General features: G+C 35.9%; 1 protein-coding gene across 7 annotated transcripts; it reads right to left on the bottom strand.

Moving 5' to 3' along the window:
- Nucleotides 1-73: 73 nt before the first annotated feature.
- On the bottom strand, nt 74-20,900 carry LOC113726034 (uncharacterized). 7 transcript variants are annotated; one of them, XM_072078940.1, is made up of 21 exons: nt 20,540-20,900; nt 20,290-20,447; nt 17,417-18,236; nt 14,799-14,853; nt 14,549-14,646; nt 13,997-14,109; nt 13,390-13,909; nt 13,242-13,314; nt 12,689-12,761; nt 12,503-12,605; nt 6,340-6,389; nt 6,007-6,231; nt 4,550-4,681; nt 4,338-4,391; nt 3,886-4,033; nt 3,425-3,534; nt 3,191-3,337; nt 2,499-2,654; nt 1,903-2,019; nt 1,613-1,813; nt 74-556 (listed from the first exon to the last, which is right to left on the bottom strand). In XM_072078940.1, the coding sequence occupies exons 4-21, from the start codon at nt 14,822-14,824 to the stop codon at nt 410-412; spliced, it is 2,493 nt and encodes an 830-aa protein (XP_071935041.1). In that variant the 5' UTR covers nt 14,825-14,853; nt 17,417-18,236; nt 20,290-20,447; nt 20,540-20,900; the 3' UTR covers nt 74-409. The 7 variants fall into 7 exon arrangements, with proteins under 7 accessions (XP_071935041.1, XP_071935038.1, XP_071935042.1 ...); XM_072078937.1 differs by having other exon boundaries at nt 13,242-13,909; XM_072078941.1 differs by lacking the exon at nt 4,550-4,681 and having other exon boundaries at nt 13,242-13,909.
- Between the last annotated feature and the right edge of the window lie 1,199 nt (nt 20,901-22,099).

Here is a 22,099-nt window from a genome sequence, read left to right as displayed (position 1 = left end):
GACCAAAGCTATGTACTCTCTTAATGAAAACATAAAGAAGCCAGGAAAATTGCAAACTGCAGAAGAAGAAGGCTGAGATGGCAAAGCACAAAGACTGGATTCAAGTAACATTTACATACAGCTGAGAAATTGGTTGATTACTTACACTTTATATATGTGCATACTACATCCTTAGAATGGAAGTTCTATCTCCAAAAACATGGCAAATCCCAGCCTTATTGTCGCCTAAACTGATCTTCTCCCTGGTGCTATATCTCTTCAGATTTTGTTCCTGATGATCTTACCAGCACCAATGGATCTATTTACACCCAGATCCTAGTAAACAAAGCTGTCTCCTTTAGGTATTATCCACAGTAAACACATTTATGATCACATACTAGAAAAGATAAAGAAACAAAGAAACTAAAGGTCATTTCCACAACTTCAGCCAATTGTCATGACTTGCTGAGGCAATGGTTTCTGTATGCGGTGAATCTGCTAATGCTGCAATTATGTCATCATGTGCATCATACGACTGTGTTTTATTGGTATCAGTTGGACTCCAGAGTTCCAGTCTCTGCAAGAATTCTCAGAGTGATTATGATCAGAAAATCTAGGGAAAATAACACCACAAAACTTAGAACAATGAACAGAAAAACAGTAATATCTTGTGGCTAATGGAATAGGTCTTTGGGCTTTTTCAAACAATTGATTGAATAACACTATAATTGAGAATGGAGATGGTTCGACATCAAGAGAAATCTTAGAAGAGTCTTGACCATTATATTGAAATCAGTAACGTTATTTCTTAGGCAAAAACATTAGGCAAAGGAAAAGGACCTTGTTAGTAACAGCAGTAAGCTCTCATTTTATCTGTATTCATGCCTACAAACTTGTAGAACAGCAATTTTACACTTCATTTCCTGTTCACTAAGTTCCTGTAAAATTTGGGACTTAAATTTTAGTTCCTCTCATGCAGAGGTTCTGGGAGAGGTTGGCTAGTTACAGAGCTTTTAGATACCTTAGATGCCAAACACATAAATTAAGCATATCATTCCTACAACCTATTAGAGTTTCTAAATTATTAGTTTAATGGCATATGAGATGGAAAACCAGAAGCGACTTCCTTCCTTGAGGTTGCTCAAAGCAGATCACATGAAAAACTTTGTTCACGTACCAAGTCGTATCTAAATAAATACCCCAGTCAAGCAGCTTCTGGAAAAATATAAAGAAAAACTGACCAAGGACTTCCAATTGAAAGCATCATTAGTGAATGGAAAATCATAAAAAATGCTGTTACTTTTGAAGTTATATACATAAGCAGGTTGGTTTTTGTGTGAGGATTTAGTAGGGGGTTTAATAGATATAATTTGACGAAAAAATGGACATGGTTTTCCAAGGCAAAAGAGAGCAAGTCAAGTATGGCTAAATATCTTTATCATTGTTCCAACTGTCAAAGAAAGTGACATTGCACTGCTTGCTTACCTGGAGGCATTGAGATGAAATCAAAAGGAGTGAAGAAAAACATCCTCCAGGAGAATACACATACTAGAGGAAACCCCCATTCAAAATGACATCAAATCTTGCCAAGAAAAAATTCTACTATTTAATAAGACAAGATTTCAGTTTGCACCTGGTTAGTTCCAATCACCATTAATTGAGCATACCCAGGATGAAAGGTGCACGACTCATATTTATTACCAGTGCAGTGCAGGTGATAAATGCACCTTCCACCTAAGTTGATTGTCCATATTCTTGCACTGTCTTCACTGACAGAGGCTATATATGTCCCACCATTATCCCAACATAATGAGCGTACATCTTTATCATGTCCCTAGATATAAGAGGAACAAAATCAATTTTGGAGTAACTCAATGCATTTGGAGAAGTATGAGAAGATGAGTCACTGTATTAATCTATTACCTTAAACTGGTAAGTGATTTTATTTGTTTCAACATCGATCAAATTGATGATGTTTCCTGAAGCAGATGCTAAAAGGTCCCCACGTTGTGGCTGGAACCTAACTTGTCTACTACCTCCCTGGATTCAGATCAGTAAGAATTCAAAAATCATCTCAATAAGATCAAGGTCGATGTTGCTATGAATAACACCAAAATGATCAGGTTTGAGAAATAGAGTAATCGATGTTTTGTTCTTTGATTAAGTAGTATCTATTTTAGTGTAGTCTAATTACTGTAACTCTTCATAATAGTTGGGAAAATCTGCTTCCAGATCCAACAAAAGTTCACACATCTGGTAGATCACAAATGTGGTCAATATCAAGAAGAATAATCATAAGGAATATTTTAGCCAATCTTTATTCATGTCCACTTGTTTGGCCAGCTTCACACAAAAAAGCTACTATACAGAACAAAAGTCAAAAGAGGGGGGGGGTCACCACCAAGGCTTTGTTTAAAAACTAGATGGACTAATAAGCATAAAACGACAGAATGCAGATGCATAACTAGTAAAATAACATTCAATGATCTAAATCAGCAAAAAAAGATTATTAGACTCACCTGAGAAGTATGAACACATGTTTGTCTAGTGACATTCCATATCCGCATTTCGTTGCTACTATCACAAGAACAGAGAACATCCCCCATCCTTGGATGGAAATCCAGTGACATCACATGTTTAGAATGACCATCAAGCTTAGATGGAGGATTTGTTGGCTAGAAATTTTGCAGACATGGAATAAAGTAAGCAGTTGTTTGCTGAACAACAAGAACTCCAATAAAGCACAACTGTTAGAGGGGGAAAATGCATATTGCCATGGTTCAGTCCTACTTTGACCATGTACGTCATAAGGTTCAACTCGAACTGTAAATAGTATGTAATTGCATAAAATTACAAAATACTGATGCAAAAGTTAATGTTTGATATAAAGAAGCTTTTTGATGTAAAAGTGATGTTTGATGTAGGTTTTTTTTTTGGCTATATCTATCATGTTCCTGGCCCACCATAGATGGCTGCAAATATCATTTTGTGAATATGCATAACGTAAAAATATTCATTAGTAATGCATTTTGTGGACTCAATAGCAAAAGAAAGAGTAAAGATTGCAGTTGACAAAGAATGGCATGAAGAGAGAATTAAGAAAGCATGAAGAGAGGAAAAAGAACTATAACAAAGTCTTTCCATTCAGACACAAGACATCTAAGGATTATACTACTATCTGACAATGTACAGCAAACATGTGCATATCCACCTTTGATGCGTCCCAAATTTGAAGAGATTTATCAAAAGATGAGGTCGCAAAAACTGTTGAATTTGGTCTGAATCGAATATCTGTGATGAGGTCAGAATGCCCTTCCATAACATCAACTGACAAAGTTTCCATGTTCCATATGAGGATCTGGTTCAAATCCACCCAGAAGATCAAGACAGAAGAAGATGTGAGAACTTTATTGGAATTTAAACTTGAAGGAAACTAAGAAACAACCTTCTTCTCATATCCTGCACCAGCCAACAACCTTCCCGTTGATGTGAAGTGACAGGACAGGAGCTTGTTGTTTGGAGATTGAAGGCTGCCAAATTCTCCAAAGGAGAAGCCTAAAAAATAGTAGTGTTATGATTGCTTAAACATAGTCATACAATTCAAGTTGTTCACTGAAATTGTTCAGTGGCTTCTTCTTGACACACATTTTGCAATACTCCAGCTATTCGGATTTTGAATTTATGGAAGGAAACAAGACGGAGAATAAATTTCAATAGCAGTCAGTTTTGTGCAACAAAATGTTATTTGAAGTTCTTAGTTGTCAAACCTTTGCCTTAAGAGATTGTATGCATCTTTAAAATTGGTAAATGTTAAGTCATTTTGCATACAGGAGATGGATCAGGAAACAAACCTATATGTGTTAACTACCATTTCTGACAGTTTGCTAAGGACATGATTTATCTAACCTTTCCATGCACTCTTGTCCAGTGCAGGTGAAGTTTGCTGAAAGGTACTGAGTGCAGTACTCAGGTCATTACAATTGTCGTTCTCATCTGGAATGTGGAGCTGGATGTCCTCATCCATAGTGTTCTGCCCTTCTGCATTACTTCCATCCTGCAGCACATTGAAAAAATTCAGTTTGAAAGTCATAGGCAAATCCCTGGAGCCTAAGTGACAGTTTGTTTTACTTGAGAGCCAATAAAGGGTATCAAAGGGCAAACCATAAGAGAAGAAAAGTCTTAAACGTCAGACCAAGAGCATAACAAAATAATGAGACATTCCAGTAAAAGCAAAACACAATTGAAGTAAATAAAGAAAATCGTGGGAGAATTCATATGTTTCTCTACCAATTCCCAAAACCAAAAAGAAGATAAAGAAAAATGTACATTTGCATTTCATGGGAATAAATGAAATATACCAAGTTGCTTGGAACAGGCAGAACACTTGATGAATTCTTCCTGCTTTTGACACTCTGATGCAATAGAAGTATGTAGTATTAGAAAGACAAACAAAAACAAAATTTGAAAATATGTTACTTAACATTCTATGATGTTTTGTGCCAGAAGGAGAAAAAAGAAAGACCCGAGAAATTTAAAAGACTTAAACATGTTCTACTACTCCAGAGCCAACCTCTTTCGACTTGTGCCGTTTTAGTTCAGGAGTTTGCTGTTTCTCAGGGATTAATGTTTCCTTGGCCATTTGTAACCCAGGAACCCGTTGTTGTACTACCGTTCCACTGCCAATTTGAGCATTACCTGGCAGCTATTGATCACAGAAAAGCCCATAACTACATAATTTCATGTAGAAGATCAAATTTAGAAAGCGAATCACTTTGGTATATTGGCTTAACCATGGGTAAAAGAAGCCCATCAAGCTCTCTTATCAGATGAAATAGGTATTAAGGTAGTTTTATAAATGCATATTGCATCCAAATTTCATAATAATAGGTTTAAGAATGAAAATTAATCTCTTACTGATATGCCATGCTCAGTTCATCAAAAACAATAATATTAGCTAAAAACAAAATTTTCCTACAATCCATCATTACTAGATGTCCATTTATTCTCTCCAAAGATTTAAGACAATAAAATTTGTAGTGGCATCACATATTGCTCAAGAGTTAAGGTTTTTCAAGTTTAAGTTCTTTTGTCCCAGGAATCTAAAACTTGAGGAGGGTGAATCTGAGGATGGTCCCTATAAGAAGGTATGCTTGGCAACTGTCAGAGAAGTACCACCCACATTAATGCTGCTAAATATTACCATCATCATCCTACAGCCATGGCAAAAGAAACTGCTTTAATCTTGATCAAAGACATACAGCAAGACATAGAATCTCCATAATGCACCTCTATATCAAGCAATATGATTTGATATCCAGCCAAAACCCGAGTTCACTTATCATAATGGCTCAATTCAACTGATCAACTCCAGCACCTTTTCTATCAGATATAACAAATGAAAATTCTGGTCACCTGTTCATAAATACAACTCAAAACTTGTTGTTGGCAATTCTGAAAGAAGTAGAATTGACTAAACTGAACAAGACAAAGTGCATAAATTATGGCTGACTTCTGGTAAGGCATTCTATATCATTAAGGATAAATTTAGTAAAATTTCCAATTAACAATTCCAACATTCTACTTCTGAGAAAATAATGTCCTTTGTCAACAATTCCCATGGAGAAAAAACACTCCCCAAGACTTTAATCAAAATAACAATCAGCCAAGAGGATTGGGAAAGAAAGTGCAAATAAAGTACTCGTTTTCAAGTCAAATACAGGAGAAGGATCTAGATTTTGCACTTCTAGAGTTCACTGAAGGTCAGCAGAAGTATATAGGGCTCTCAGCCTCATATGTTTCAACTAGCTGTGAAACATCTCCATAAAACTGAATGCGAAAAGAAATCCATAATTTGCCCTGAAATTTCTGCTGAAAATGATCTTCAAAAGATTCTTTTTTAAGGGTAATAAAAAAATATCAATTCCAGAATCTGAAAATCACGGATGCCAAAGACACCAATGACTAAATAAAACACCTCATACTTTTAAGCTATTGTATAAACCTAAGAGTTCGCTTGCTTCATCTTACTTGTAAAACCTTCCCCAAGTCAAAATCAATTATCATGCGACTAGGCAGATTGCAAAAACTTCCTGAAACAGGTAATGTCAGTCTTCCGGAGTTCTGCACTTCTGGTTTAGCTAAATGATATTGTTGATAGTGGGCTCCAAATGCTGGAGTTTGTTGCTGTTGGTTTGGCAGTGGTACAGTTGATAAGTATGGTTGCCTCCTGCCAGGAGAAAATGAGCCAACACCCTGGTAAAAGATCAAAAATTGTAATTAACCAGTGAATGCAACAGCTAAATTAAACTGTGCAACTTAAACTAAAGCCATTTAAGGGTAAAAACCTATCATGTCACTTACTCTCAAAAGATGATCGTGAACAGGAATCTGTTGGACTGATTTGCCCTTCCCTGGAGGTCCAAGATTAGAGTTAGTACAATCAAGCATTGACCACAATAGGAACTCAAATATAGATAAACATTTTTACCCACAGGAAATGGGATATATCATAATGGTAACCACATTTCTCGGTGATGTAGAGAACATTGTGTACTATATTGAAGTGAAATGCACATGATGCATGAAAAGGAGATCTGTTTCTTGTATCAAGCAGGACTTCTTGTATGGATGAAATTAAACTTTCATGTTGTACAAAAAGACAAAGGGCAAAAAACCTCAGCGGCCATTAAACTATTGATCAGATCATGTTTTGACCATCAAACTATTTTTCGTCAATAATTGACCACCAAACAACTTAATCAGTAAACATGTGACCATTTGATCGATAATTGCTATTACTATGTGAAATTAACACCACACGTGGCAAAGCACAGGGGCAATTTTGTCCACCAACTACGCAGGAGCTGCCACAAACGCCTTAATTAAGCCCAATCTCCATATTATTGCAATTTCACCTTAGGATTGGAAGAAAGAAAAGAGAAAAGGAAAAACATAACATGGAGACGCCATCTGAAGGCAGCAGCAAGGACTCCATGATTGCCGTCAAACAGGTCTGACAGCAGCTAGAATCCTGTGTGGAGGCCTTACACAATGCTCAGCTACACCTCATCGCCTCTCTCCAAAACTTAGTCCTTGACCTCGTCTCCTCTCGCAACCTCTCTCTCAAAGCTATCTCTTCCTTCAACTCCCGCCCCTTTTCTCCCCTTCCCAACCCGAACAACCTCAACCTTCCAAATTGTCCCCTTGCATTCCAACTCTCTCTCAGGTCCCTAACTCCGACGCCGACAAGTTTCTCATTGACGACGCCGTTGGGCCCTTTTCCCTTGTCAGGTCCATGGTCGCTATTTGCTTGCTCGAGAGGGTGCCCTTTACCACAATTGATTCCTCCACAGTTTTGAGAAAGCTCGAGAATGATCAGTTCACCATGCCCGCCGAGCAGGCTACGCTCAGGGACCTCGGAGGCGAGTCTGGGGCCATTTTGGTAGTGGAGATGGCCTTGCGCTCTACGGTCGAGGAGAATGGGGGAGTTGTGACCTGGAGGAGTTTGTGGTCAGTGGCAACTCCACAGTTTTGAGGAGTTTGTAGTTGCGGGGGAAACACATAGTTGCTGGACAAAATTGCCCCTTACTTTGCCACGTGTAGTGCTAATTTCATATATTAATAGCAATTATCGATCAAATGGTCGCGTGTTTACTGATTAAGTTGTTTGGTGGTCAATTATTGACAAAAAATAATTTGATGGCCAAAACATGATCTGACCAATAGTTTAATGGCCGCTGAGGTTTTTTGCCCAAAGACAAAAGATAAGCCACTACTGGGGAACTATGATATGAAAACCAACACAAAAGTATGTTCACCCTTCATTTTATATGCAAATCTTCCTATGATATGTAAATACAATTTAAAGCTAATAGTTGCCCACAGCCACTAATTTGTTTTTTGTTTTTGTGGAAATTCATACAATGTAATAATAATCATTATAATTCTCTAGATCTTTCCAAATTTTGTGAAGTTCTACCACAATGCTTCCTATAAATCATATTTTTTGTGTTTATCACTAAATCGGAAAGATCATCATGTACATTGATTAACTTCTGCAATTGAAAGGTATCCAACAAACAATCAACAAAAGCCATAGCACTCAAACACTAATCTACCCCATCTAGTAAGGCTGAAAAATTCAAAATCTTGGAATAAAATGTGATCCACACCACATGATTTATATTTTTGGCATCCCCTACTGAAAATATGATTGTTAATTCTATCCATCTAAAACTGTTGAAGATATTATCTCCCATGATTATGAGAGATATTATCTCCCATGATTATGGGATTTTATTGCTTATGATCAATCAAGTTTGAATAGATTAACTAAAATAAAAGATAGGATATGAGTTGATTACGTAATCCCTAAAATCATGGTTCTATTACCTTAAGTTGTGGCAGAACTGTGATAGGGTTGTCCTATAAATACCTACCTTGTAGGCATATTCGGTGTGTGGGAAAATAAAGAAAAGCAGAGTTTTGTTTATTTCCTTTTCCTTTTTAAAGTTTACATGGTACCAGAGCTCCGGCTCTGTACCAATTCCTGCCATGAACTACCGAGCAGCCATGACTGGATCTAAAGAGTCTACTGCTCACACAAGAGAAGACCATTAGCGTGAGTTTATACTAGTTAGTGATAGAAATAGAAAAGTTCTAATTAATTTAGTCAAAAGGATCTAGCACTTACCCTCTCAGTCATATCTTCTCTCAAGGGGCAAAACATGCTATTTCATTTGGTAGAAAGGTACCATGGAAATTACAAGTATGAGTTCGTCCATTACTCTCAATGCAAAGGAAAAAGCATGTTTTGCCCTTTTGGCGGAGGTACCATGGGAAGTAGCTTTCTATGTGAAAAGAACATGAACTGTGCTGGATCCAAGAATAGTAAATGAAGTCATTCGAAGACTGAACAAGTAAAAGTGGGGAGTCCACTTTTGCTACAAATTTAATGCAAGAACACCAATATAAGTCATTCGAGGAGTCGCGTAGTGGATTTCTTGTGAGCCTACCTTTCACATGTTAGACACAATGCAAAAAACTAGTCACCCTTTCAAAAGTAGCAATTTTGCAAGCTAACACCAAATAAAAATGCCCTTTACTTTTAAGGAAGCAAGAAGTACTCATGTTTGCCTTTTGGAGGACCATGTTATGTCCCTTGATCCCTCCAAGATTTGTCAGCGTTCAAGCAATAGGGATAACCATATCAATTTTTGGGTCTTTGACAGAAAAAATCATGTCAAGAACCTATAAACCATTAAGCTACGAGAAAGAAGTGAAAAAGTAATTTTGACTATAGAAGCATGTCTGTCTGTTGGAGACAATTGGATGATTGAGATCAAGATTTCAACCTAGTAGCCCTGGACACTTTATGATTAGTCCATTCATCCTACATACAGCACCGTGTTTGCAATTGATTGCAAATTGGTTGACAAGTTAACTTAGCATGACATATGAGTGAAGGCAAGTATGATTGTTAGTTTAGTATATAAATGGGTGAGGACGAGGTAAAGTTGTTATGGTTAAGGATAAAATGGCATGAGTCATGCTAGTTGGTCTGCTACGTCCAAGGCATGACAAACAATCTTGTAAGAGCAAGTCCATTTTGTGAGTTCTAGTCTAATTGAATGGATAGAAGAAAGAAGATTTGAATTCTTAAGAGAAAGCATTGTAAACTAGTAGATTTGAGGTAAGTGGTTTTAAGTTTCTTTGAGAGATGACAATACAACATAGATAGCATTTGGAGTTTCTATATTTAGGCATTTTTCTTTGTCCTCCAATCTTGTAAAGGAGAGCTATTATTGGATTTCGGGTTTCCCTAGTAGAAATTTTACATGATCTTTGTCTATTCTTTTGATGGTACTTCATTTTTCTTTATACTAAAATGTAGGCACATGCATTGATGGTAGGATATTTGACTAATGGATCTCCTATTGCCTTAGTAGACAGTTTTCAAGATATTTGTTGCTAAACTCATGATAATACTTCCTTTTTCTTTGTGCAAAGACGTAGGAACACATATTAATGGAAGGAATCATCTAATAATCAAACTTAATGATCTACAAAACTAAGCTTGAAAAGAATTTCAGTATGCCTTAATTTTGCCATTCCCTTTGAAGGCTCAAAAAAGGTCGATTGTCGGAAGATGGCCTAGAAATATTTTCAGAGTTTTGAAGAAGATATTCCCATTCATGTTAGACATGACTTAACTTTTTCCAGAATCTAGCAGCTCAGCTTTTTAGGAAAGCCGAATAGCATCAGATGCTTTATATGTTCGGTTGCTCCTTAAAAGGTTGGAATATTCACTGACATGACAACCATGTAATACAATGAATACAATACTAGAAAAGATAGGCCAAAGTATGATTAAGTTTTTTAGGATCAGGCTCCAAAAAAGGAACAAAATTTTCATAAGATCGGACTATGCTGAACCCTTAAAGGATCTTCAAAAGGGATTTGGCATTTTTGCTTATCTGCATACCTAATGCATCAAAGATATGCCTGTCCAAAGATATTGAACCTAAGGTTGGAGCAGGTACAACCTTATGGGTATTTGAGAGCAGGTAATGCAGTTCTAAGGAAACAAGAGGGTAAACATGCTGAATTTTCTCAGGGCTTGCAAGAGAGATTTCTTCATATCAATAACTATAGGTTATGATTTCAAAGTTTGGATACTTCTTAAAGGTTTCCGATGCTCAAGAACAGTGTCAAGAAATAAGAGGTATAGGAATACTATACTGTCCATTCTTCCTATATCCGCTTCACAATATCTGGCGCACGAGATTATCATCATAAACATTGATGTACCATAAACTACTTGCTTCCACTGAAGCTTAATAACATTTTCCAAGAAGCACCAGATGTTTACCGTCTTCCTACGAGCATTGGGTTGAAAAAGAGGAGAGAGTTTGACAAGTTTCCCGTCCGAAACAAAGTCACATTGCAACTTCTCGCATGCATATAGGCTGACTTCTGATGAAATGCATTCCACAAGATTATAACAGCAAACATCCATAGAAATGTTGAAAGCAAATTGTCTCATAACTTTGTAAGATATCATAACAGACAACTAATGCTTAATAGTTAGTATAATGTCTTCTATCCCAATTGCAAACAATCTATAGTAGCATGCAAAATAGTTACAAGCATTCTCTAGCTTAACTCAAAGTTATAGTATAACCTTCTCCATGCCATCAATTAGATCAGACAGAGGTCACTAAGTTCAACAGCTAGAGCTAAAGCTGGCATTGGAGTTGGTTGCAGATCCTAATGGAACAGCAGCGAAGGAGTATCTATCACATTCTGCTACTGTTTTTGACCCAGAAAGCAAACCACTTGATTAATCAGACTATAATTTTTAGCTAATTGCCCTGACTTACCAATATCCATGAAAAGTGCATTTAAGACATACAGAATCCTGTCCCCATTATTCCTTCTCTACATAAAAATAGATCTCTTATCCGCCAGACTTTGACCAAGTTACTTTTGGTTACACAACTATATTACAGAACAAGACTGATAGGCGCTCTCTTGCCTCGGTGGAACTTATATTAATTTTTGACATGGTCACCACTGGCTCAAAACCAGGCTAAGCTAATTCCAAATTCTTATCCACAATACCTTAAGATCCTTTGGTACCATATCAAATCATTCCACGTAATTTTGTTTAATAGATGGGTGCAGTAGGAATGTGACAAGATATGATGCCCTAGGAATATTCCAAAATGTGGTGATGAGATCTCCACGAAACTTCTATCATGGTATGCTCTGGTCAGTGAAAGAAGTCTTAGAAGCAATACACAGAGAACAAAAATAGACAAGTAGATGGCTTGAATCTTAAACAAAATGAAATATTTTCAAAACGTATGAAGCAGATTAGAAGGAAAATGCATTAAAAATGTTAATATCATTTGCACCTAGTTTGACACAGAGAATTAATTTCACCCATTTAAAGTAAAGGTAGACCATTGGATGAATTTGAACAGTGTGACAAATGGAATTTTAACTGGTCATTTATGAATAAATAAGCCAAACAATGAACTAAATATAGAAAGAAGATGCATGTTGTTGCTTCCAAATAATGTGGTTAAGGCTTCTTGACTTAAAATGTGATACAATTTTTAAAAGGAATTCTGAAAATTGATAAAGGACAAAAGAGAGGAAAGAAGATGTATTTGCCATATTGCATATCTGACTCGTTATCTCATAGTGTAAGCATACTAAACATACTAGTTATGAAAATATCTGAAGAATGGTGGCTTCAGTCTACAGTTATTGATATAATATTTGCAATTCAATTAAACCATCATGATCTTATGTTTGAAACAAGTCATCACGCAAGAATACTTCAAAGTTAGTGCTGCTCCAGCTTTAAAGCAGTTATTTTGTATGCATAAATTTTTCAATATTAGAATGTACGGTGATTCATTGTCATAATCTAACATGTATAAGATGCAGAAAACTAATTGCAATATAAGTGAAATTAATTTCGAAAAGATCTGAAAGCAGGAAGAAAACTCACCAGCGTCAAAAACTTCTCTTTCTTGCACTGCAGCCTGAGGTGCTCCTTGAGGTACTGGGACAGCATCTTTGGATGTTTCAAGATTTAAACCATGTCCATCATCCTGCGAAAGGGTAAGCCTTTGTTATCTTGAATTTAGTTTTAGGAAAGCAGATGCTCTTATTATCAACATAAACATAAGCATACTCTGGCAAACTGTGGTTGAATATTCTCAAACATCTTTTGCCTCTGAATCTCCTCTGGAATTTGGTGCTGTCGGCTGAAAGACATCAATATTGGTTGGAGAAAATATAAAAACACATTTAAGATATAAAAGTAAATCTTAATCATTTGGGATTTTATGAATCCACAGGGCTAAAAAATGCACATCCCATCACTATTCAGGAGCTCAAGTTACAACCAATTATGAGCAACTACTTCAGACATGCAATTTGCGTGCATTGAACAGCTAGGGGCCTAGTAGTTGCCCATAAAGATATGAAAGTTGACTCTTTGGCCAAGTGATAAATGCCCAGTAAACACAAAAAGGTTTAGCGCTAACAATTATCACTATTTCCAATGTCTATTCTTGAATAAAAATAAGCAAAAGTTTTCATATACTTCAATCAGCTGAAAACTGAGAGATGGGGAGAGTCAAGGTATACTATCAATAAATGATAAGACAGGACTATCTAATCCAACAGATGGGAATTTATTTGAAGACAAGTTAATTTTATCATACTGCTTTCGTTGAATGTACCTGAAGTTGCTCGAAGATGGAAGCATTTGAGTCATATTTTCAACTTCAAGAAGCTGGAAATTAGCAGTTAAATCTGTAAAAGAACACTTCAGATACTCTTGGTCGTACATTTTTGAGAATAAAGTTGGCATTTCTCCACGGTGCATACCAAATCCTCGACCGACAGCAAAATTTGAAGAGAAATCTAGCTTTGACATTGGTATCGCACTCACGACCTGTTGATTGATTTCTGGCCTTGGCAGTATAGGACGGGTTGTTTGCATTACATTCATGGCCTGCTGAATCATTTCTGGCCTTGGCAGTATGGGAAAGGATGTTTGTATTGTGTCCATGGCCTGCTGAATTGTTTCTGCCCTTGGCAGTATAGGAAAGGTTGTTTGCATTGCATTCATGGCCTGATGGATCATTTCCAGCCTTGGCAGCATAGGAAAGGGTGTTTGCATTGCATTCACGGGCTGCTGGATCATTTCCGGCCTTGACAGAAGAGGGAAGGTTGTTTGCATTGAATTCAGGGCCTGCTGAATCAATTGCGGCCTTGGCAATGAAGCAAAGGGGTTTTGCTGCTTGTTCCTAGCTGTTTGTTGACTCACTGGTGGCCTCAGCATAATAGGCCTTGGCATGATAGGAGGGATATTTTGTAGCACATTCCCGGTTGGTGGCACTATATCCTGAGATTTACATGGAATGCATGCGATAATGAACTTTGCAACCAATAATACAGCTAAAATGACCATTAAAGATTCAGTAGACAATACCTCTGGAGAAGGTTCCGCTGCACCAACTTCATTGGCCTGTGAAAGCCTAGAACAGTATATGTCCCAAAATAAAGACCACCATTCTTTCAAAAACCCCTCAGGACAATCAATAGCTGAGACATTTCCCCAAGGAAAAAAATTTGGATTAGCATTAACTACTTGCTTTACAAATGACATATTAATATAAATAGCCATTTAACTCAAGATGGATAACATATGTATTGAAAAATCAAGTAAAGGGATAGATTTCATCAACTACTTATAAGATGCATGATTACCTTATGTCACTACATCAATTATTATGACAAAGAAAATAGTTGATATTAAGACAACCAAAATATATCATCAGATTGATCATGCAACACATGAATTATCAAGATTGTCCAATTAAGCTAATATTGCATACCCACACAAAGAGGAAAAATTAAAAAATAATAATAAAACAAGGAAAATTTTTTAAAAATGGCAAGTATGGTAAGGAATCATTTGATAAGACATAAATGCATCTATTAGAACTAAGAGATTGGAATGTATAGTATGCTGAACACATACCAACTGCATGTTCACCAAGGTTATCCTCCTGGACAAATATCTCAGCAGCCTCATGCATGTTCTTTTTGATCATGTAGTCATGAACATACTTATCAAGACTGCCCAAAAAAAAAGTGGAAACAAAATATTAAAAAAAAAAAAAACATGAGGTATGTCAGAACAATTCCAGCTGTAATCAATAAAACAAGAGAATAGGGAAAGTGAGATGAACCAATTATTCTGAAAAAAACAAGAAAAGAGGGAAAGTTACACTTTCTGAGGATTCCAATCCGCCATGATCAAGATGATAAATAACTACCCCTTCACTGCAAGAAAAAGAAAAGGAAAAAAAACGTGGGTTTTCCAGAGTTGATAATCTTGGACTCTTCATAAGAAAAATATTTAAGAAAAGAAAAGAGAAGCTACAACTTGAAAAGAAACTGCTTAAAACCGCTTTGAGTTCTTGCCAGATACAAAATGTGTGTGTGTGTGTGTGTGTGGGTGAGCGGTGAGGGAAAATAGTGGGTTGCGGTGGAGCAGTAATGTACCAGTGTACCGAGAAGGGAGTTATGGACAGAGAGCCATGCAAAAGTTGAACTGAAAGAGAAAAAAAGAAGAAAGAAACAAAATATGGTTTGAGTAAGAGAGAGAAGAGACCAAGAAGAAGAAGAAAAAAGAGTAGTGGAGTTTTGGATTTTCATAGCAATATTTGTCGGTGAGAGTCGAAGAGGAAAAAAGAATTTGGCTTGATTTTACTATCTGGCAAGAAATTGGCTTGTTTTTGTCCCTCGTGTTTTTGGGCTTTTGTTTCATCCCCCACTTCTTCCGCGAAAGCAGACAAAGGAAATACTGGGACGGTGGAAGGACGACGATGGATTTTGTTGGAAGGACGAGGATGGATTTTGTTGTGGGTCCTATTTATGGTACGGCCAGGCTATAGTAGTTATTGTGTACTGTGGTGCATTGTATTCTTGCCTGTGCCAACCAAACTAATTTATGCCACGTATCTCGCTCACAGGGGTATTTTTGACCTTTTGAAGAACGTTTGGAAATTTGACTTGCGTTCTAAACCTATGATATATTAAAAATAAGCCCGCCTCTTTTTGTTTCTTTTTTTTTTCCCCCAGTCATTTTGCTTTTCTTTTTAAATGAAATTTTGGCTTCTAATATTATCCTGGGGTGGTGGACGAAAGAAAGGGAAAAAGGGAAGGACAAAGACAAAAATTATTTGTTGATGGACAAATGTAAAGAGTTAGATATAAAATTGAGGCCATTTCGAAACGAAATAGGGCAGTTTAGTGAAACTGCATTTGTCCTCGATGCATTAACCAAAGGAAAAACAGACACCAAGGAATCAACTCACAGCATCAGCAGCGCCAAAAAAAAAAAAAAATCCATAAAGAAAAGGTAAGAGTTCGAATTCTATTTTCCAGCTTTTTACACCATGAAACAAGATTGCAAGTATGTTCCCAGGCAGAACAACAAACTTGGTAAGTAAGCTGGATTAGACATAGAAGAACTGTTATCAGGTCGAATCGATCTTGAGTAATTTGAACTCGTCAAATTCTTCAAAGTTGAGCTCGAGTTTATTTTACGTTACTCAAGTTCGAACTCAAATTTGACCAAATCAAGCTTAATCGAGTTCAATCGATCTCAATCAAGCTTGAATTCTATTTTGCAGTTTTCACACTATGAAACAATTGTGTTCCAAGGCAGAACCAGATACGTGGCAAGTGAGCTGGACTAGACTTCTATCTAGGCTCCGATGAAGTTTTCATAATTACGAAAAGATTTCTACTCTAATTTCTAAATTTCACTGATCCACGTGTTAGTTCTTTTGAGTTACTTTTTCATATCCTTAGTGATAAGACACTTCTACATAACTTTAGGCATACGTACATATTTTCATATGTACAGTCTCAATCACAATCAAGTAGACTACATAGCCAATTCCTACAACTAGGAAAAGCTTAACTTTAGGCACTAATTATATTCCTTTGAAATAGACTATTTATCTAAATCCTATGACAAAATGCTTAACTTTACCAAATATCTGAATTAAAAGCTAACCAAAAAATATGCACTTTCGAGATCTTAATCATCATTATCGGTCCAATTTTTTTTTTCATTTTACACAATCTTTTTTGTTTGAACTAAACTTTAAGTTTGCTACTTAAACTCGAAAGTTGCAATGGCTTGATTTTTTACGTCTTGCATCATCTCATTTAAGTTGGACAAAGCTCACAGGATCAGAGATGGAAAACTTGGTCTTTAATTTTCTTTTAAAAAATTAAAAAAAAAATTCTGTCCCTTTAGATCTTTTTCTTTTTTCTTTTTGTTAAAAAAATGTCCATTCCATTTAGATCAGAGTTATGGATTCTGAGAGCCTGTTCAAAGAAAAATTGCCAATTAAATGAGTCTTCAGACCAATTTGGCTGTAGTAAGGAATAAGAAGTCATTTTACAAAATGTTATTATAGATGAGCATTATAAATTTGGTTTGGAAATTTTAGCCAGCACTTGTTAACGGATAGCCACTCCAGAAAGCGCTGTGGGGGGAAGGGGGAGCGAAGGGTTGGGCAGCTCAGAAGATGGAGTGCAAACGAGAGGTCCAGAAAGTGCTGTAATATTGGCAATTACATTGTGATGGGTATATTTGTTTTTTAGTAGAATTGTGGATTAAAAGGCAAAATGAAAATTCATAGGAAATTAATATGGTTCGTATTGGGATTGGAGCCTTGGACAATTGGGACTTTGATTGGCATGAATTATCAAACGGTTGAAACCTCAATGTTTTGAGGTCGCAGCAGGCTGGGTGAAAGGGGCAGAGAACAGTAAAGAATTTGACCAGGAGAGTAATTTAATATTAATAGCTAGGCAAGGCACTTACCGGATGGCAAGGAAGTTACAAAGTGAAAACCATCTCTGCTAAAGATCACATTACTTTGAGCGGCAAGGCAAAGTTATTCCATCCTTCGTGCACCTTTAAGGGTTAAAAACTACCTATCCAAAAAAATACAGGAACAAATATTGGTATACAATACTATGATCATTATGCTTAGTCCAATCAACTAAGCAAAATTATTTAAACAATGAAATGTAACTCTCTTTTCTGGAATTCTGAAAAAGAACCTTTTCTTTCACAAGGCATTAGAGCGTTTAGAAGACACGTACATACAACATAAAGATAAAGATGCATCACTCACTCGACAAAAAAGCTAGGCATCTGCATCTTTTCAAGGACAGAATAGAATCCAAGAGCAAATAAAAAGAGAAAACAGGGTTGTAACACCCTATACATTTTGGTATTATGAACATTGCCATCATCCAGAAAAGATAAGGCATGAAGTTCTTGTTGCAATTTCCCTGCTGCTCATGTTTCTGCTTCATAAAGTCCAGAAAGAGTAAATCAAAGGAGAAGGAGCAGAAGGAAGACTGACACTTCTCCATCGTAAATGAAGATCAGCACAGAAGCAATGATTGACCAAGGATGCTTGGTCTTTCCCCTTCCTCCTCCTACCTCCTTGCAGATGCCAGTTAGCCATTTAGGGGTTTCTCTTTTCAGAAATCATACATGTATCACTTGTAAATATTTTTTATTTGGATGTCAATTACTCTTATCATTTTTAACATCCCCAAAACTTTTGGGTGCCAAACCTATTTCTTGCATTTGATGCTCCACTGAAACCAGACCAGTCTGTGCAAGAAAGCTGCAGAATGAATAGGTATATGAATACAGACAAGAAAACTTTCAAGTAAAAAAAAAACATTTGGAGCATAGATCCAATTCTACTTGACTAATTTAGTATTAACATAAATCAACTGGAAATCCAGAACAGCCAAAGGATAAAAGTCACCAGAAAAAAGATTATTATCACCGTTTGCCAAACTTGAAAAACATAGTCAATAAGAAAAAAGTCCACATAGGATTTGTCAAAGAGGAGCACAGATAAATAAAAGGGGTTATTACATTAAACCTGGCCCAAGGTTTAGCACTATTTTCATCTTAGCTCTTAATATTTAGTTTCTGTTACATCACAACCTTGATTGTTCATCAAAATAAAACCCCGACTAAAAAGCAATCAATGGTTAATCCTTTTTGCACTTCGGTCATATTCCTTTATTTCTCCTTCAGGCCCATCATTTCTCACATGCAGTGCACGAGTAAAAGCCATTCAAAAGACACCGCAAACATTTGCAATATAACATATTCTGTTGGTGTTGCTTGCAAAAATTCCTTACTTTAGATCCCTGGCCAATGTTTATGTCTGAAAGCCATCATTCTTATAAAGCAACTGTTTCTGCCCTGTCCTTTTCACGCCAAAATGCTCCTCACTCACTACCCTTTACATGTGAGCTGTCAAAACCAAAACAGCCCTTTCATATAGAATCATAGATTACCCTAAGATGAATTCAATTTTCTTCGCCATGATTCCATTGCACATTCATACACATACATTTTATATGAGATGGAAAAGATTACCACAATTTTTAAGCTCAAAGACCTTAGTTATAGAAGCTTAGAACTTGAGTTCAATCTGTCTTACATGATTTATTCTAAAAGCAACAATCTTCAGGAAGGCCAAATGCACTTGCAAGTAGGACAGCAGACTTTATCTATGGTTTCCTAAAGTAATATAACATGTGCTCCCAAGAGGAACTTAGCTTGTGTCTTCTTTATATTCTGGGCAAAGAATGGTTTAGTACCAAAACGAATTTAAGTTGTATCTTCTCCAGATTGAGGCAAGAAAATGTTTAGTAGGATATGACTACTTACAATAATCCATGAATTAAATCAATCTAGGGTCAAGCAACGAACCAAAAAATTTTATCAGTTTAACTTTCCCAAAGCCTATGAAATTTGAAAATCACTTGGAATGTTCACATGATCGTGCATCACCTCTACTTTATGGACTAAATAAAAATATGTTTACATGCACCACATCTCTTACAGGAATACCATTTATGCTTGCTCTTGTGAGAGCTTTCCAGCAAGACACTTTGTGAGAGGGGAGGGCAGAAAAATCATGGCATTGCCTCGCCACCACAATTATACAAAGCTATCACAACCTTAGAGTTGCACCAAACTTTACGATGCTTATAGGGAGGGGTAGTGTTCCATATCCATAAGTCTTTGCCAACCTTCAATGGTAGTGGTCTCATGACTAAGGTTTACCTTTCACGTCAATACTTTCACAAGCCGCAGCTACAACTCACTAAGTTTCACTTTGAACAATAGAAACACAACCACTCAGCCAAAAAGTATTTACAAAAAGATAAAAAAGAGAGAAAAACCTAGAATAGGTGTCCTAAGCTTTATATATACAAGCAAGGTATGCAGTTGGTGGCAAAATTTGCATAAGAGCATGTATCATCAAGTATAGGCTAACATGAGAGATTTAGAATTTCTTTGCTTCATATTGAGTTTACATTCAACATTTTTTTTCCAAGTATCTCAACCAGAAATTATTAATTCACTACTCATTCAATCTCCAGCTGAACGAGAGGAATAAGCAACTCTGCGACAAATTTGTACCACTTCATGATGAGTTCACATTGGATAGGTAATCATAGAAAGTCCACCAAATTCGTATCATATGCTATTCTTACTCCCAACTGTCGACTATGTACAAATTCATGCCTTATAATTAGATATATATATAATTTAAATGCATAAATAACCAGACAAACAACCAAATAAAAGGAAAAAAGAATAAGTGAAAGAAAATAAAGGGTTTTAAGTAGAAGGATCAATTAAGCTACCTGCTTAAAAGAAAGAAAAGGGTTCCAGTCAGAAAAACAAAAACAGCAACATGGAGGGTCAATGTAGAGTCACTAGAGGAGAATGCTAAGCCTAGCATAGCAACCAGACTTACACCCAGCATAAAAAATGCAATCTTTAGTGTATTCCAAGTGGGACCCTGAAATCAGAAAACCAATTAGACAAATGGGAACTGAATTTTAGGATTTGGGAAATTATAAGGAGACGATGAACTGGGAACGTTGTACTGACATTGACCCCAGGAGCTAAAGCTCCCATCAATACTGCTTGTGCTGATGATAGATCTTCTCGATGGGAAGCTTTCGTTTCCATATTTTGAGGGGAGATGTTGGGTGTCTAAAGCCTAAACTGCTGGGGGATGGCCGGATGGGGATGTATGAAAGATTGAAGAGTTTTGTTTCTGTGTTACCGCGTTTTTGAGGCGGAAGAAATTGGGGACAAAGTAACAATCATTAGGATCGAGCTCTGGAGTTTTGCTGTTTTGAATATTGTCAAATTAACTCCTCTATCGTTTCGGAAGAAAAAAAAAAGAATATTGTCAAATTAACCACATGGTCTCTAAATTATTTTGTTAAATTTCTGTTTAATGCTTAAACTTTTATGGTTAAATTACATGGTCCCTAAATAGTTTATTTAGAGGCTGGTCCTTCAGGTCAAAAAATTGATCTATCCAGTTGAAAAAAATGTAAATGTGAAATAAAAGATTAAAAGAAAAAAAAACCATTTTTTAATTTTAAAAAAAAAAAAACTTTACCAATATCCCACCGGCCCACCTGTTAACTCCAAATTCTAGGGGATTCTTAAATGGATAACGCAAGATATCTTTTTAGATTTTTTTTTTGTTTGGGAGTTTTTGGAACTAGTATTTTGACCCGTGCTATGCACGGGATTATATTTCAAATCAAAATAATATTATATATATTTATATATTGTGGTATAGAATAATATATATATATATACTAAAAATTTTAAAGAAGTGTATGCTTAATATTTTGAAAACAAAATTAATCTATAATGATTTACATGATAAAAGAATTGTTAACGCATTTAAGGAGAGGGTTAGGTTGGGTGGTAAGGTAAGAAGAGTTTTCTAAAAAAAAAGTCAATTTATCAATATCCGACAAAACATATTATGTTATATCCATATATCAAAACTTATAATATAAAAAAATAAATTATAACCAAATTTATTTTTAGAAAAAAAAAAAATCTTTCTTCTATCTTGTGCCCCTAAAATTGTTGACTGCATTTAGATTAGCATTTTTCATAAATTTTAACGTATATTTTAAAAAAAATTTCGGTAATATGTGTTTTTAGAGTTCTCAAAATTATTAAAAATCACTATCATTTCCCTCTTCTCTTATCCGTCAGCTAGTCATCAAATGTCTCCTACGACTTTCATATCTTCTATCATGGTACCACTCTTTCTATTATTTTTTTTTTTTTTTGTCATCTCTGTCATATCCCTGCAATCCCCATTCTTCTTCTCTCCTTCTCCACCCATACTTCTAACCCATATTTCTTCTTCAACCTTTTCTGCCACTTTTCAACTCCTCACCATTTTCTTCCCTCCCTCCCCCCCTATACCTAACCTCTAAATTCATATCCCTGCTACCCAATATATTTAACTTTACCTATTATAATGAAAATATAAAATTGAAAATTGATTACAATGGTTGCAATTATTAGCATCTAAAAATGGAAATGAAAAACTGATAATATCTATAATATCCTCAAGTACTACAATCAATATATATATATATATATTTAACATAGCAAATACATATTTAC

This window comes from Coffea arabica, chromosome 2e, assembly GCF_036785885.1.
Source record: "Coffea arabica cultivar ET-39 chromosome 2e, Coffea Arabica ET-39 HiFi, whole genome shotgun sequence".
Lineage (NCBI taxonomy): Eukaryota > Viridiplantae > Streptophyta > Magnoliopsida > Gentianales > Rubiaceae > Coffea > Coffea arabica.
Note: the sequence above shows the minus strand (reverse complement) of the source record. Positions and strands in the feature narration are given on the sequence as shown.